Source organism: Schistocerca nitens, chromosome 4 (assembly GCF_023898315.1).
Source record: "Schistocerca nitens isolate TAMUIC-IGC-003100 chromosome 4, iqSchNite1.1, whole genome shotgun sequence".
NCBI lineage: Eukaryota > Metazoa > Arthropoda > Insecta > Orthoptera > Acrididae > Schistocerca > Schistocerca nitens.
The window spans coordinates 108174429-108193653 of NC_064617.1; the positions used below are offsets into that span (position 1 = coordinate 108174429).

At 38.2% G+C, this 19225-nt stretch overlaps 1 protein-coding gene across 4 annotated transcripts in view; it reads right to left on the reverse strand.

The window, feature by feature from the left end:
* Positions 1-245: 245 nt before the first annotated feature.
* The window catches only part of LOC126253382 (NADPH-dependent diflavin oxidoreductase 1), an 86947-nt gene continuing 67967 nt past the window's right edge, over positions 246-19225 (reverse strand). For all 4 annotated transcript variants that reach the window (XM_049954673.1, XM_049954672.1, XM_049954671.1 and 1 more), the window contains exons 8-9: positions 18388-18614; positions 246-711 (exon numbers count right to left, since the gene is read on the reverse strand). In XM_049954673.1, the coding sequence (XP_049810630.1) occupies positions 480-711; positions 18388-18614 (459 nt within the window). In that variant the 3' untranslated portion in view covers positions 246-479. The remainder of the gene's footprint in view (positions 712-18387; positions 18615-19225) is intronic.

The following is a 19225-nucleotide window of genomic DNA, read 5'->3' on the forward strand; positions in this document are numbered from 1 at the left end:
GTTTGTAACCTAAAGAAATAACTTTTTTCAGAAGAAACAGAAGATATTCATTCATATTATTACATTTTTGTGAACCAGTGATATAAATGTATATCAAGCACACACAAAGAAAAGTGATCCCATGGCTAATGTAAGTGTGGAATTACCTTAAACCATACCATAAAGTCAGAAATAAAACTTAAATCCACTGGAAGGACCTTATGGAAAATATATCAGGATTAGATAAATAAATATTTTTGAAACAATTAAGTATGAGAATCACCTTTATATAACAGCAACTATGAACAATACAGCTCTTAAATTTAACAGTTTTTAAGCCAGGCCTTTGGAAAACTAGCTGTTTTAGCAAGGCATTTAATTTATCACAATAACAGGTAACATACACACTGTGCAACAATCATAGTACAAAAAAAGATCAGAAAGGAAAATTAGACAAAAACAAAAATATTGGCAGTTCACACAACCATAGTTTGATACTTTCAGCTCCAGGTTTCTGTCTGATATCTTCCATTCATCTCTAGTTGTTCAATGAATTTTGTAGCACTTGTCTCCGGAAGTTCTCCTGCACCACCACAAACGTGTGAAATAAAAGTATCTCTGACTTGATCTGGCATATTTTTTGAATTTCCAGCAACATAAATGTATGCACTCTTCTTATTTAACAAATCCCACAATAATTCTGCTTGCTCGCATAATACATGTTGAACATATCTGCAAAGTATAAATCCATTACCATAGTTACAGAATTTGTGGCAGCTGACTTCACATAAGGCAGCAAAAATAATCAATTACTGACAACATAATATAATGGATACATAAAAAGTCTATTCACCAAGAGGAGCAGGAGAAAACACACACACACACACACACACACACACACATGAAAAAAAAGGTTTAACTTTTACAAGCTTTTGGAGCATGTGGCTCCTCCTCCTGGCAGAAGAGTTGAATGGGAGGGAAGAAGGGTGAAGGAAAATGACTGGAGATGTTTACAGAAAGGGGTACAGTTCAAAAAAGTCACCCAGAACTACGGGTCAGGGAGACTACCTGACAGGATGAGAAGGAAAGACTGATTCCTTCCCCTTCAACTCCTCTGTCAGAAGAAGGAACCACAGGCTCCTAAAGCTTGTAAAAGTTCAACTTGTCTGTTCTCCTACCGCCACTTGGTGAGTAGATTTTTTATCTATCCATTTACATTATACTGACTTCATAAATGGGCATTTTAGATTGGAATCTTGATTTGAAGACAAATAAGCAGCAATATTAACACATAACCAACTGCACTGTTGGCAAGTCCACGCAAAAGACATACTTTGTGGGCATTCCACAATTTTTGCTATTTTGAGTGGGATAAACTAATGCTACAGTGTTCATCTTTGGTACATTACTGTACAACATGTCACAAAATACTGCTACATAAAAAACTATGCTTTTTGAGAAGAAAAGTTGCTACTCACTATATAGCAGAGATGCTGAGTTGCCGATAAGCACAACAACAAGACTCTCACAATTATACCTTTTGGCCATTAAGGCCTTCATCAACACTAGACACACACACACACACACACACACACACACACACACACACACGTACGTGCAATCCCAACTCGCACACGACTGCAGTCTCAGGCAACACTGTGAGCAACAGCACCAGTACATGATGGGAGTGGCGACTGGGTGGGGTAAGGATGAGGTTGGAGCAGGGAGGGGAAGGAATATTATGGTGGGTGTGGCTGACAGTGAAGTGCTGCAGGTTAGACTGAGAGCAGGGGAGAGGTGTGTGTGTGTGTGGGGGTGGGGGGGGGGAGGGAGGGGGTGGTAGCAGAAAAGGAGAAAATAAAAAGACTGGGTGTCGTGATGGAATGATGGCTGTGTAGTGCTAGAATGGGAACACGGAAGGGGCTGGGTGGGTGAAGAAAGTGACTCAACCTTTGTTAGTCACTGTCCTCACCCATCCGGCCCCTTCCGTGTTCCCATTCCAGCACTACACAGCCATCATTCCACCACCACACCCAGTCTTTTTATTTCTCTCCTTTTCTGCCACTCCATCCCCCCTCCCCATCTCTCACATGCCCTCTGTCTAATCTGCTGCACTTCGCTATTCCTCCCCCTCCCTGCTCCAGCCTTCTCCTTAATTGTTGACGAAGGCCTTAATGGCCGAAAGCTATAATTGTGAGAGCCTTTTATTGTGCCTATCTGCGACTCAGCATCTCTGCTATATGGTGAGTAGCAACTTTCCTTCTCATAACATTGTTACATTCCATTCTGGATTTTCCACTGTTTGAAACTATGCTTTCTGTGTGTTTATTTACATATGTAAGTTGACTCCAGGTTTTTTCCCCCCTTGTGTACGACTACATGTGCCTAGCATGTCAGACCTGTGTGTATCTATCGATAGTGCTATGTATTTCATCTCAGGAAGGTAAATATTAGTCAGCAGTTCAATCTCATAATTTATTAGTTTTCTCAACTGAGTTTTCCTTTTGGTCTACAAGATAAGTTCAAAGAAAAGTTTGCCTTTTATCTATCACACAGAATGGGTGCATGTTCAGAGAGAAGTCACCATTTACTGATATTGCAGACAAATATAGTAAGCAATTCCTCAGTTGAGTGAATAGTTTTTTGAGATATTTGATGTATAAAGAAGCATTGTATAGATTTGGAGTGAGATTAATAGCCAGATCATCCCTGAAACAGATCAGATTTAATTTTTGTTTTGTAGAACAAAAGTGGTTTCTTCAAACAGAAAATGTATGGTGCCATTCGTTCATAGGAAATTGCCAAGGGGAATGCAGGTAAAGCAAAAGAAGGCTTATATCAACTTAAGAACCCGGAACACTATGCCCTTGGTGTAAGCAATATTCATATATAACTGTTTTATTCAGTTTGAAAGAAAATAATGTGTTGCTACTGCAGTTTGACTACCTGATAACCTGAATTGTGTGAGCTGTTTACAAATTTTGCAGACACTAATAAAACCTTAACAAGTAAAAAAAAAAATAAAAAATAAAAAATAAAATAATAATAATAATAATAATAATAATAATAATAATAATAATAATCAACAGCCTTAGGCAAGAAGAAATTAAGAGGCAAACTAATAAACAAAATGTAAATTAATGTCACCCAGAAATAATTTGGAAAGAGAGGATGAAGGAGAAAGAATAGTAATTTGGATATCTATTAAAGCATAATAAGGAAATGTTCAGTTGGTTTTCAGTTACTATAATTTTGAGACAGTTTGCTACCAGACCAGCTGATAGCTTAAGAAATCTCCTAAACTGAAACATACTAATAGTAAAATCATTTTCAACATTCGAAACAGTTACATTTTTCTTGGTTTGACCAGATGCATTATTTTCAGATTATGGAGATTTACATTAATGTGGAAAATGATATTTTAGACAGCTAGTTTAACATTTTCAGACAAACGAGTAGTGAGTAGTAATACTGTTGCCAGCCGGTTCAATATTTTCTCTGTGTGTATGCCCATAAGTATATGATTTGTAATGAATTTTTACTACACTACTACGATGACAACAAAAAAGGAACGAGAAGGTAAAACAAATATTAACTAGCTCCGAGATCTCTCGAGTTTATTGCCATCAATTCTGAACGCAATAGTGGTGTTTTGCTATAAGCTTACATCCATTTATCATAGATAACCTATAAAGTATAAAGCTGACATGACATGTAAAGGGGTGGCCATGCGAAAAATAAGTGGAACTCAACATTTTGTGACATTTTAGTGTGATAATTAGATAATATGATGGGTATTTCAGCATGATGCACATTTCTTCTTCTTTGGAGAGTGTGTGGAAAAGATATATAGTCATACTATTACTGACAATTAATACTTTATTTGTCCAGGGAAATTTATGTAGCTGTGTTATGAGAACTGGTGCAGAACGAGTGACTTACCTATGCAGCACTTTAATAAAATACAGAACACCATTGTAAACTCAAAACCCACAACAATTACAGCAGTACTATTACTAAATGTGCATCTATAAGCCTCATGTAAATGCTGTCATTGAATAGTTATTAAACAACAGACAGCGTCATTCCAATTGGAGTCTGGTTTTTGAAGCAGTAGTTAGTACAGACATATTTTATTATAATGAACTTGACTCTTGCATAGAAGTATTGTAGAAAGGAACTTTAGAGACTAATAATGAGTAGAGAGTAGTACAGTAGTCTAGTTACTGACTGATCGGATAAATACTTTAGGTGACTGTTTTTAGTGTAGAGTAGATTTATTGCTTATTGAAATACGAGTTACGTTCAGAAGGTAAACTCCACTTCTACATCTACATCTACACTCTACGAGCCACCTTATGGTGTATGGTGGAGGATACTTTGTGTGCAACTGTCACCTCCCCCTTTCCTGTTCCATTCATGAATAGTTTGCGGGAAGAATGATTGCCGGTAAGCCTCCATGTGTGATCGAATCTCTCTAATTTTATCTTAATACTTTTTCTGCAAGATGTACACAGGAGGAAGCAATGTATTTGTTGACTCTTCTAGGAATGTATGCTCTCAGAACTTCAACAGTAAACTGTACAGTGATACAGAGTGCTATCTCTTGCAGTGTTTATCACTGGAGTTGGCTGATCATATCTGTGATGGTTTCATGCTTACTAAATGAATCTGTTCCTTTCTGTGACAACATTACAATCGCAGTTCAATGTATCGGCAGTAGTTGCTTTGAACCGAGGAGAAGGAGATGACAATTTTAAGTTCTACATGGGTTGTTTAAAACAGCAAAGTTGACTGCAAATCTGGCTGCTTGTGAGATTTGATCTGTAATCCATTTTCTGAATGTGAACAACACTAAACCAGTCAACATTAATTAATAGATTTACAGAGAAAACGTGATGAGCGATTAAAATGGTAGATGGCTCCAACGTTCAACGAAGGACATGATCAATTGCTTGATGATGAACAAAGTGATATTCCATGTTTGGTTAATGTACAACTGATTCATTTAGTTGAAGACATTTTAAAAGAAAACCATAAATATACAGAATTCAATCTCTCTAAGAACTTTCCACAAATTTCAAGATTACTTCTTAATGAAATTTTTTCTGAATAACTGTATTTTTGAAAAATGTGTCCTTGTTATGCACATTGTATCACCAGGAAAGACTAAAACCAAACAAATCTTGACACATTGAAAAGTTATGTGCACAGTCTTTTGGGATGTACGTAGTGTTTTACTGCTGCATGGTTTTATTGTGAGGTGAAACAATCAACGCAAATGTTTACAGTGAGATGCTTACGAAACTGTGTTTTGCAATACAGAATGAGCTTTGCAGAAAGCCCACAAACAGTACTGTTTTGATTCATGACAATGCCTGACCTCACGCAGCAAACAAGACAGATAAGCATTACAGAATGTAGCTGGAGCAACTTTGAATCCTTCCTTGTTGAGCTTTCATCTTGTCTGTATCAATTTCCGTATCTTTTTGCAGCTGAAAATGTCCATTAGTGGTCAAAAAATCAACAGTGGTGACAAACTTGAAGAACATTGCGATGTGCTGACACGCCAAATTCCCTGCATGTTACTTCTATGCCTCAGTGAGGAAACAGAATCCATAGATACAATATCATATAATGCTTGCAGGCTACAAGTTGAAACCGAACAATCCAAGCATGAATCACAGTTATCTGAACACAAATTGGTTGGAAGAGTTACACTTTAAAATGAAGAGAAGAAGATCCTGCAGCTTTTCTATGTTCAAACCACATGGCCAAGTACACCTGGCGATTTTTAAAAATCGTTTGAAGGCGGATTTCCTTCCTCTTGGGATAATCAGAAATGTATACACTGTACAAGTCACAGAAATGTATACATTTTATGAGTTATATACAACATTTAGTTCAATTTTCTTTGCTTCTTTGCTAAATACGGAAAAATTCCAAACTGCTGAACAGTTGAACTAAATCTTCTTCTGTGTAACTTGAAAAACGTATACATTTTTGGTTATCCCAAGAGGAAGAAAATCCACCTTGATTATATGACCAAATATTTGACAGACAAAGTGCAGAACAAGCCTAGATTAGGATCACTAGGCCATTGTATATGTAAGGATAGCTCAGTAGGCTACAGAAATTTCTTGGGGTGACATTTAAACCAGGCCATGTACTCTGATGAGCGAAAAAATACAATAAATGAAGCACAGCTGATTTAAGCACCAATTAGTCGATTGCTGGATTGTGCAAGAGAAAACTTAGTCGAAAAGAGGCGGTTGCACAACACTTACTTGAGTCGCTGGACCAGCTTGATTATTCATATAAAATCAAAGAAAGTAATGATACAAAGATGACACATGGGTAGAGGTGAGAAGAAATAATAAAAATTCACATCAAAATCAGAATCCATAGGTAAACTCTGCACAGAAACCAATATACCAGAAGTAATGGAAGGCCAAAACCTTTCATGACATGAAGTGAACAAAATAATTTTAGGAGTGGTGCACCGAGCAGGATAATAATCAAGTCCATGGACACCCAAAAAATAATGGTAGTGATTAGTACTTTCCTTAGGTACCAAGGGAAGAATGTTCGAACAACAAGAGGTGCACGGGAAGAAAGAAAAAGTATGTTAAACATAAAAGAAACGATCAGAGGAGAATCCTTTGATTTCATAGTAGATACTGCATCAAAAGCACACATTAATGCTATAGAGGTTTGGAAAAGAAATAAAGTGTGGATAAGTCCACACTATCTATTATTTATCTATTGCATGTATAGCTGATATACGGGAACTGAAGAGCAAAATGTTAGGATCAGAGGTGCCGATAACTTTTAAAATTAATAGACAAGTATTCCAAAAATTTTTGTTGGTAATTCCCTACGTGAATATAAATGTGTTATTAGGGGTAGACTGGATGATGGAAAATGATTTAATAACGAATTTGAACCATGTGGCAATGAAAATTAATAATGATAATGGGAGAGTCTTACCTATATTAATTAGAGAAAATAGACAAGAATCAATCACGCTTTACAGCAAATGGGAGAGCGGTGGTAAGCTCTGAAAACACGGTATATGACATGAAAACAAGTCCAGGTCAAAAGTAGAAAATAGTGGACCAAGGAGATTACAGACAAGTGTAATGAAAATACAATTTCAGACATTTCGACATGGATGAAAAAGAGCAATTGCAGAAATTAATATCAAATACAGAAATAATATGGAATCACTTGCTCTATATTAGAACCAGTGTAGCACCCAGCAAAATTGTGAAAGGAAATACTGAAGAGGTATCAATATTATCCCTAAACATATGGAGACAGGACCTAAAGTGGATAACTTTTTTTACTAAATTAAAACACAATGGCAGAGTACAAAGTCATAAAATTTGAGGTGGGAGGTAAGTAAAAGAAGTTGCTTATCAAAAGATGAGAAAGGAGATAATGTATGGTTGTAAAGTCATAAAAAAAGTGACAAAAGAGAGGGGAACATTACAATGTTTTCCCCCTATATGAAGAGCCACAGACAATAAAAAATATTCCCCATTTCAATGTGGAGAGGTTAAATGATCCAGAAACAGAAAGTACCAGAAAAAATTAAATGGGCAAGATGTACAGCCGTGAAGATCACCATACATGAAAACCAACAACGAAGTTGGAAAAGCAATAGGAAAGGAGATATCTACCACAATAACTAAACAAACTTCTATAACTAGTGTGCATGAGGTCACCCAGGTACAGGAGACTCTAAGGAGCATCTGTAGAAGGTACGCAACTTCTTGCATATAAAGAGTGGATCTTTAAAAGTATCCACGAATAACAAGATGGATGTATATATTGAGGTCACAGGTGCAGGTTAATAAGAGAGTAGCCAACAAATTTGTTTGCTGAAGGAGGGGATACGGACAAATTTTATATACTAAAAATAAGACAAATGCAGAATAGGAATATTATAATGTATGCAAGATGGTACTCTAAGGTGAATAAAAATCTGGAGAAGGCAGTGTGACTTATAGGGTTCAGCTTGGTACACTGTTACCAAGAGTCACTGGAAGAATGGAGGAGGCATCAACTAGCAAGGAGTAAGCAGAAAGTGAGAGTAATATTAAGGGTAAAAAAAATGGAAAAACTATTCAGATTTTCCTGCTGCAGGAAAAGGATACCAGTCTACTTACATGTGTTAAATGTAAGGTATCACAGTGACACAGAATGTCAAGCCCAGCAAGTTGATAAGAGCATTCTCAGAGGGAATGAGTAAGTGACCCCATTCCAGAAATCCAGCAGGATCTCCAGTCACCCCTACCACTCCCACACTCCTACCTTCTACATGCTTCCTAAAGTCCATAAACCCAAGTGCCCAGGATGCCCCAGTGTGGCCAGTTACTGTGCCCCCACCGAGAGAATCTCTGCTCTTGTAGACCAATACCTTCAACCTATTACCCAGAACGTACCCTCCTATATAAAAGATACCAACCATTTCCTCCACCGACTCTCCACAGTTCCTGCCCCTTTACCACGTGGTGCACTGCTTGTCACTATTGATGCCACCTCTCTTTACACTAACATCTCTAATGCCCATGGCCTTACCACTATTAAACACTACCTTTCCCAACTCACGATGGATTCCAAACCAACAACCTCCTGCCTAATCGCCATGACCAACTGCATCCTCACCCATAATTACTTCTCCTTTGAAGACATTACTTACAAACACACATAGCACCATCCTATGCCAACCTATTCATGGGCCATCTAGAGGAATTCTTGCTAAATATCCAGAAACCTAAACCCATCGATTCATTAATGACATCTTTGAGATCTGAATCGAGGGTAAGGACACCCTATCCACATTCCTCCAGAACCTCAACAACTTCTCCCCCATTTGCTTCACATGATCCTACTCAACTACACACCCACCGTCCTAGATGTTGACTTCCACCTCAAAGATGGCTATATCAATACCTCTGTCCATATCGAACCTACTAACCAACAGCAATACTTCCACTTCGACAGCTGCCACCCGTTCCATACCAAGAAGTCCCTTCCGCACAGCCTCGCCACCCGTGGTCATCGCATCTGCAGTGGCGAGCGGTCCCTCTCAAATTATATTTAGGGTCTCACTGAAGCCTTCACAGACCATAATTATCCTCCCGACATTGTACAAAAACAAAGCTTCCGTGCCTTATGTTTCTGCTCTCCCACCACCTCCGTAAGTCCCACCATCCAGCCACAGAGGTACAGTCCCCTCTTAACTCATACCACCCAGGACTGGAGCAACTGAATTACATTCTCTGCCAGCGTTTCGACTACCTCTCGTCATGCCATGAAATGAGTAATGTCCTGCCCACTATCCTTCCCACACCTTCCACAGTGGTATTCCGCCGTCCACCGAACCTACACAATATACTCATCCATCCTTAGACAACCCCTGCTCCCAACCCCTTACCTCATGGCTCATATACCTGCAATAGACCTGGATGCAAGATCTGTGCCATACATCCTACCACCACCACCTACTCCAGCCCGGTCACAAACATCATCTATCACATCTACCTGTGAAACCTGCATGTGATCTACAAACTAAGCTGCAACCACTGTGCTGCATTCTATGTGGGAATGACAACCAACAAGCTGTCTGTTGCATGAATGTCCACCTACAAACTGTGGCCAAGAAACAAGTGGACCATCCAGTTGCTGAGCATGTTGCCAATTGTGACATCCTTCATTTCAATGACTGCTTCACAGCCTGCAGTTGCCTGGGACTGCAGTCATGTGTGATTTGTGTGTGTGTCACACACACACACACACACACACACACACACACACACACACACACACCTATCTGTGACTTAGCATCTCCGCTATATGGTGAGTAGCAACTTTCCTTTCCTTTTCATAATATTGTTATAATTTTCCAGCAATTTTCACTTTATAAAACAATGTTTGTTGAGAAAAAAACTGATGTAACTGACATAAAATGATGTCTTCATGAGATTGGTCTTCAAGTACTGTTACACAGTTAAGTTTCTTGACACCAGCACATCTGAATCAGTAAAAGCCTGAAGAATCCATGCTTTGTCTCCTACAACTGCCAAGCTTTAGTCGGCATGGTGGGTGATGGGAGGAATGAGGTTCCTTCAAATAAATTGATCAAAACCATTTTCAAACTGTCCCTGATGTGCATACGCAGCTTTGTGATCGCCATGACACCTTTGCATTACTCAAACACCTCTTTCATGTGTTTCGTTGTTTTGCCACTTGTATAGCTGCTCTCTTTGCATTGTTAAACTGTTTCTGGTTTAAATAATGAAACACTGCACCAATTACGTATTTTTCATACATTTATAGAATTTATTCTTACTGTCAAATGCAAATATTTATGTAAGTAATTTTTTGTGATGTTTCACAAACAGTGTGAGTGATGATTTGAGTATGTGTGTTTACTGCATAATGGAGGAGGCACAATATACTATACAACCTCAAAAATACTGCTACATTGCAAGAGAGGCACAACAAAACCTATGCAAATAACAACAGAAAATACTTATGTAAATATCTGCACTTGAAAATGAGAATAACTTTTCAAAATGTGTTGTTCCAAGCATGAAAAAATACGTAACTTGTTCAGTATTTCATTATTTAAATTATGAGTGACACTTCTCCAGGCTTTCCAAAAACCCCAATAATGATGAATGAAATTAAGTCAAAACAAATTCAGATAAGCTTTATTAGATAGTAAAAAAGTCCCTGGCAAGAATTTTGATGCCTATTACGTATATCATCATACATAAGATATGAAAATGCATGGGGGAATCCTATATCCAACTTTTGCCACTGAAAAAGTTATTTCCTATATTTTACATAATTTTTAAAGTCTCCTCAAAAGTGTAAAAATGGGGTTCCACTGTATGTATTTTATCAGAAAACAATTTAAAATGAGTATGAGTGTACAAATTGTGGGTATCAGGCTGCTAATAGATGGTCAAAGTAATAGTAACTTTCATGGTGTTACAGACAATTTGAAGTTACCCGATCAGACTGAACAATCCGGCGAGATGGGGTGTGGTGTTTTGTTGGTAGAGCACAGACTAGTAGGAAGAGGTTGGTTAGCCTGAGGAAGAGGTTGATTAGCCTGTAGAAATAATATAACTGCACAAAAAATTTTCCCAAGCTACTCTTTAAATCTGCACTGGTCACAGGTCTTTTAGAGAACATGTATTTATTGAGAAAGATATAAAGACAGAAAAGTCCACATTTTGGATCATCTAATGACCAGAAACGAGACAAAGTGCCACAGTGATTGGAGACAGTGGAAATATTAACTTCTTCAATTCTACTCAAAGAAACTGGTGATTCCTGTGGAAATTTGGAGAGCATTAAACCAGACAATATCAGTAAGATGTGGAAAGGTGTCAAGAGTCTTCGCCATCCTGCATCCAGGTAAAGCATTTGACACCCTAAATAACTTCTGACCAATTTCCTTACTGTGTGTTCCCATGCATATTTATAAGGGGAAGATTGTAAAAAGTAGAATTAACCTACATTTCATGGCTATACTTCTCTCAAATCAAGTGGTGAACAGGAATTAGTGAGATCTTCTTACAATCTATGTTGAGAAATATGAAGGAAAAATTAAAATTGTAGATATACTTATTGAACACCATATGTTCATGATTCAGTACCATTTCAGGGAATCCTGGCCAAACTAACACCAGATGAAGGCACATACGTGTTGAACTCGGAAATATGCGAATCATATGACAGCCTAAAGTTAAACCAAAAGAAAGGCCAATGAAAATAACAGATGAAAATGGCATACTGCAGGAACCAGTGCTGTTTCCCCTTTTACCTGTATGTGGTCAAAGTATCAACTTATAACATCATGTGAGCCAATCCATAGTATGCTTGGCAAAAAGGTCCATGATAACTTACATCATAATTCAAATAGGATATGAGGAGAGCAAATAAAAAGGTACACATCTGTATCAATGAGCTATGAAAAAAGCACAAAGACAGGCCAACATAATAGATAATGCCGTAGCAAACTCTCTTGCATACATGCCAGCTGGTAGGGATGAAGTACAAACTGAAGACCTGAAGTTCTATTTTGGCTGAAGTGGCAGGCGTGTTCTGGGTTGTGATAAAAACAGCCTGACAAAAAATTAGTCACAGCAGTGTGCACACACAAATGAATCATTAAACCTTTACAGATGGTGCAGCAATTGAGCCATGCTCTCGACTGTGGGTGCACTGTCTCTAGATGAGCATAAGGCAGTAGTGATCAGTAAGACACTCATGTTTCAAGCGGACATTGTACGTAAACATGGGTAAATGTAAGGACATGACAGAGTTGCAAAAAGCGGTAATTGTTGACCACATGGAAAGTGAAGTTGCTGGATTTGTTGGTGTTTCACAATGGACTTCTCAACAAGTCTACAAGCTGTGGTGTAACGCACCTGGCCATGAAACATGACGTCGCAACTGCAGTCGGAAAAAGATCATGATGGAGAGGGATCGGAGACGTGTCTCATGGCTTATGAATCAAAATTTCTTCCAAGCTCGACAGAAATTGTTGCAGGCAATGAATGAAGGCCAGTCCTCCCAAACAGTTAGTGTGAGAACACTGTGATGAGAACTGCATGTAATGAACATTTGCAGTCGGCCACCTTGCAAGAGGCTATTGCTCACACAGGCACATAAAGATGACAACAGGAAGATCATGGGAGTGGAAGAATATGTGACTGGTTTTCTGAACACTCCCCCACCATATTACATCTTGACTGGTCTGCAAAATCACCTGACTTGAACCCTACAGAGAGGCAATGGGACATGTCGGAACAGCAGTAAAACACTGACATCAGCATTCCTGCAATTTGGTGCAACTACGTGGTCAAATCCTCAGCAAGCAGCTTAACCTGGATGCAATGTACCTGCACAGCCTTGTGGACTCGTTTCCTAACCAAATCCAGGTGGTTATTAGGTGCCAAATCCAGATGGGAGGCAGTCTAGGGGTGGAACTACACATTGCTAAATGATGCTTTTAATGATAGCTCTAGGGGTGACTAATTTTTTGGCCGGTGATCCAACTTTTACTCCAGTACTGTAGGTACAGCAGTGGTAATATTGTTAGACTGGATGTCCAACTGAAGAAGGCAATGCAATAATGTCAGGGGGCTGGGCACACAATGCAATACGGTTCTGGTCCTGGGCCATCTTACACCTTCTGCAGTTACAATAACTACAGAGACAGCCAATAAGTACAAGAAGATTGAGTACAGCTTAAAACTTTCAAAACATAAAAATCTTATAGGCATCAACGGCCTCAAACCCAGACTCCTATTACAACAGAAAGATGAAAAAATAGCAATTTGATCTGAGGAACAATAAAACAAGATGTGGTATGTATCAGTTTCTAAGTACCATTGTGACTGAAGCCAGCCAGTAAGATGAAAGACCACAATGTAATTAAAAATTTGGATGTAGTTTAATCAAGTACAAAAGAAAATGGGCTCATGCATGAAAATGTTTGATGGATTCTACAAAATGATCTTCCTATATTACTGAAGGGTGCAACTTGTGAAATATTTTGTGCAATGCTACGTATCTGAATGGACAATGCTGTAACAAATTTGCACAGCTCTCCATATGCAGAACTGCAATGGCCGCATAAAACTCCAGTCTCGAACTCTGATTTTTCTTTTACTGTTTATTAATGTAGTTTATGTGCCGAACAAGACGATAAATAAAAAACTAGCACTGTAGCTTAATTCTCACGGTCCATATATTCACACTCAGTTTCAGATAGCATATACTTTAGTTAAGGGGAGTTGGAATGCCCTATCTCGCCAATGTTAAATTTGCTAACTTTGTGTACCTTTTTCTTTGGAACTATTATCTTCAGAACTTTGAAATTCTGGCAGAGGTTTTCAGCATATATTGTGAGCCCACTGAACTAGAACCAATGTTTTCTTTTTGTTGGTATAGTATTTATGAATTTTTTACCATTAAGCCATTTTTTATTGGAAAAAGTATAACATAAACTTCCCTAGTTCAGAGAATAAGCCAGTTCTTGTCATGATTCTAGTTCAGTGGCCTCTTTGAACTGTTTTGCAGCATTTCTGAAAATTTGAATGTTGTTGGTTGAGTGGTTTATGAGATAAAGGTACATGTAACACTAAAAATGTCAAATGCCAGAAAATGCGATTAAAGTAATTTATTATGAAAATTCACAAATACCTTTTATTCTATTATCAAAAGTGTCCAGCAGAGTAATCAGGGTCATCTTCTAGTTCTTCTTCTTCACCTAGAAGCTTTCTTCTCCTTGCTGCCCTTGCTTTTTTTGTATTAAATTCAGCTGCATACTGAGCCTTCCTTACTCGCACGCTGTCCAGAAGCTGAAGACCTCTGATGGTGTTGATACCAGGAGCAATGCCGAGCCTTGCCATGACCTTTAGCCTACCCATATGACCATCATTGAATGAAATAACAGCATCACTGACTCCCCATTTCAATGTTTTTATCCCAACAAATACATTCTTAGGTACACGAGTCCAAATGAGGTTGTTGAACGACTCGTTTTGATTCTGGGTACAACCATGAAGACATTTTCGCAGAAGATCAGGATGCCCCAAGTCTCTATATATTGGTTTAATTACTTCCATAACAGCCAATGGAATATAATTTTTATGGTGATAAGGATCCCCAGTAGCTTGAGATTTTCTATAATTGCACCATGACTGAGGACCATCTGGACAAGCAAAATGTTGAGGATTATCATCAGTTGATGATCGATGTAAATATGTGGCCCATACAGCTTGTCTCATTTCCTGCAAATTATTTGCATTATTTCTTATTGCCATACCATAGTATTGTTGTAATTCATTTATAATTTTATCTGACAGGCGACCTCTAATGGTTTTACCATCTGACAAAATTTTGTCCTTCAGATTCTGTTTCAGTTTCCTTAGACGAGTGCCCATTCGTTTCTGAACATGACCGACACATTCTAGTTTAGTTATTGTCTTATTGACATATGGCATGGATTCTGTAACACTTTTGTATGCCTTGGAGTCCCCATCTCCAAGGAATTTTGTGTAAAATACTCCCCGTTCTTTTTCTGATCTGCTAAACATTTTCACAGCAGCGGCAGCCTCCATGCCTCCACTCGTACCTTCATAATTCTTGCTACATATGTGAGCTGCTTCTTTCTTACCAGATGCACAATGGTAACAATGTTTAGTGAGCACTTCATAGTCCAAAACTTTACCGCTGTCCACACTAGTAACAGTAGCAACAGCATTTTTGGATGTGTGACCCCTTTTCTGCCAGGTTCCATCAAAAGCAACAGGGATATCTGGGTTTCCTTCATTTATATATTTTGCTTCACTGGCAGCAGCTTTCATTGATAAATCTGCTACAGACTGAACAGCATCTCCTATCACTTCAGTGTAATTGTCAATTTTAGCAGGTGGAGGTGGAAGATTCATTATGGCACAAAATGTTTGAGCAGCAGTATGTCCTTTACCAATTGCTCTCATTGCATACATTAGCCTGATATTACTCTCAAACAAATTGCTACTGCATGTTTTAGAGCTCCAAAAACAGGTCTCATTTTCACAACTGGCACAAACTATAGCAATTTTGCAGGAAAGTCCTATAGAGTTTGTTATGTTCATATCAAAAGAACCTCCACAAAGATTACAACACAAACATTTCTTCATAAACTCAGTAAAAACAGGAAAGTCGACTAAAACATATTGTTCATTAGAAGCTTCATCTGTAATTTCACTTGCACAGTTTGATAACTTCTTTTTTGATGCACTGGTGGGCGTGTCTCCTTCACACATCTCAGCTGTACAAACGTCAGAACTTTCACCAGCATCAACAGGTGCTGAAGCAGAATCACTTGAACAAACGTTATTTGTAAATCTATTACCGCGAAACTTTCGCTTTTTAAATAATGATGCACTCCTAGGCATCGTAGAAACTACGCACTCACCACTGAAAGTCAAAACAAGACAGATAACAAACTCCAAATGAGCGACAAACTAAACTCGAGGCTCAAAACAAACACTCACAGATCAAAAACTGAACAATAAACACAGCTAGTCGTAAAAACAATGGTACCTATGGAAGGATCAAAGATTCTACAACTGAAGAGTGAAATCCACAGCCTTCTATATGTAATGTTTTCGGAAATGCGAAGATTTAAATGTGTACAAATCACAAGATGGGTAACTTTGCTGGGCGCACATGTAATTTTGAAAAATTAAATAAAAATACTTCCAATTGGAATTTCTTAACAAATTTTGCACCATTTTAAGCAGAAAATTTCAAATTAAGTTATAAGGTTAAAAACTGAAAATGTGAATTTTTTCCATTTTCCGGCATTCCAACTCCCCTTAATGCACACTCCCAACACCCAAGTATCGCCTTCTTTAAAAATTACATACACAAATCTAATTACCTTAGTGTCCCATAGTTACAGAATGTGTATTTAGTTAATCAACATACACAATTTTAATTTTAGTACTTAATTATTCATTTGCTTCTCATTCCGTCTCTGTAGATACAAATGCAGGGTGGAGAAAAATTGTGTCACGAAATTTTAACCCTGGATAGCTGATGCTAGTAGGAACCAACATTACTAATGTTGTGTAGGTCAACAACTCACAATTTTTAAACTACGGAAACTTGGGGCCACACACTCCGATTGGTCGTGGAATTGGCCTGTTGCCCCGTTCATCGGTTGATGGGCAGTGCTGTGGTTGTCGGTTCACACATACAAACATGCCTTGCCCCGTCATTGCCCCAACGTGACACGCATACGTATCGAATAGGTTTTGCTGTTTGTCTTCACCTCACATCAGAGGTATTCACACGCGTAGGCTCTACTTCAGGGCACACACACGTCACCTGCGATTTAGTCATACAGTAAGCCACCTTGAATACATCGGGATCTCCAGCAGGCAAAGCATTTGCGGTCATGCATTGTCCAGAGCATCCGGTAACAGGGCAATCCCGTAGCCAATCGGAGTGCATGGTGCCAAGTTTCTGAGGTTTAAAAATTGTGCTTTGTCGACCTACACAACATTAGTAATTTTGGTTCCTACTGGCATCAGCTATTCAGGGTTGAAATTTGGTGAGAATTTTTCTCCACACTGTATAGTCAAACCTGGGTAAATGAGAACACACACACACACACACACACACACACACACACACACAAGGTTATTGTTTCTCTGCATGACAATAATACTTCATGAGACAAAGACGAATCAATCAACAAATATCAATTTCTGAGGAAGATGTGTCACATTCTCAATATGTCAAAGCAAAAAATTAAAGAGTTTTCATCAAGCATAACATCTGGAAAGTGCTTGAGGGTAGCAAGTCACAAAGTGAGATTTTGTGTGCATTTGGCTTACCTCAGTCCACTTCTTACAACATCATAAAAGACATAATGGCTCCGTGACTTGAGAGACATGGAAATATTAAGAAAAACAGAACTGTTGAATTTATTAATGTTGACAGTGTTTTTTGGTGTGGATGAAACAAAGCTTTGGAGGGTGTGGGGATTCCCAAAGATGGACCATAGTTGAAAGGAAAAACCAGAGTCCTGCAGATGCAGAATTTTTCTATCTAGCTATGAATATTTAGGCTGTTAAAAAAAAAAGACTTTTTTCAAGAAAATCAACTTGGAAAGCAAATGTGGGTCAAGGTAAGTGCAAGCAGTGGACTGAAGATTTACTAATTTTTTTAAATGCGTATCATCCAGATAACACAATGCAGATGAACCTGGTTTGTATTGTAAGTGCCTTCTGGATAGCACCTTTATGTTTAAATGAGAAGAGTGCCACAGAAGTACACAAAGTAAGAACTGCATCACCACTCTCCTCTGTAGAAAACATGACTGGAACAGACAAGCTGCCTCTTCTTATCATTGGGATATCAAAATGACCTACATGTTTCACAGGTAAGTTTGTCACACCATATTTCACATCAGTTTAATACACTGTCTAAGCATCCCATTCAGCATGACACAAGGAGTACGGTAGTGCACTGGCAAGTTGCCAGTGCAGACTTTCCTCGCAGTAATACTGATGACAAAAAACATGTCTTTTTTGTCGTACAAGTGAAAACCTCTATAAATGAGAGCAGCCACGTTTGAACGTATATAAGTCAGGAACCATGTAACAACCATTGTGAGCAAGGAAGCAATATGACAAATAAGAGAACAGAATTTACTTGAAAGAACTTAAAATTCTTAAAACTGAAAACATTACACATAAAATTCGACTAAAATTCTGTAATAAACTGTCCTGGTTGTGTTGGATGCAGCAGTTTCATTCTGTAACATACTACTGATAGTCTTTAACTGCACAAATATTACAAGAAAATAAAATGTACCTCTTCTCCTCCTGATCTCTGGAAAAAGCAACAAACAGCGACAGCTGCCCATTTTGTTCAAAGTTAAGCCACTCTTCCCGACAGTGGAAATCTTGTCTCGAATAACGACAGCCAAAGAATAAGTAAAGTCTTTCAGCTCCAGCTTCACCAAGTGCCACTCTCTCTGTAATAAAACTACGGAACGGAGCTACACCAGTTCCAGGCCCAATCATTATAACAGGAATGGACTGAAACAAAATTGCACAAACAACAATATACTACAAATGTAATACTTCATCATCATCATCATCATCATCATCATCATCATCATCAAGAAATGACCATCTCACATCAAAGATAAGATTTATAAATAATGTTCCCAATAACTTTTGGCAATCAAAGAAAGACCACATAAATATCACAAATTAACATCAATTAAGCAGATTTCTTATGAAACAGTTTTGAGGGACAACAAAGTTTTTGCCTATTTTTCAGGGTACACATTGTTAGTAGATCCAGAGTTTGGTTCTTGATATGGCTCTTCAGTTGATTAGACAATATTTTCTGTCTTGCACAAGACATCCAAAGATATTATTAATTAACTGGAGCCATAGTGTACCTTTTGTTAATTAATGTATTTGACTGTGCCAGTTATATCTTTAGATGATTTGAGTCATATATGAGCAGTAAAAAGCTGAAGGTTGCCTTACACACTCTCGCCTAGCAAGAAATGAGAGGGCATTCAATTGAGATTAATGTTATTTGGGGTATCCTGCTAAGACCACTTTTTAGAGACCTACCTACAATTACAGCAGATACTCTGCAGCGGCTATGTTTGTGGACGATACAAGTGATTATT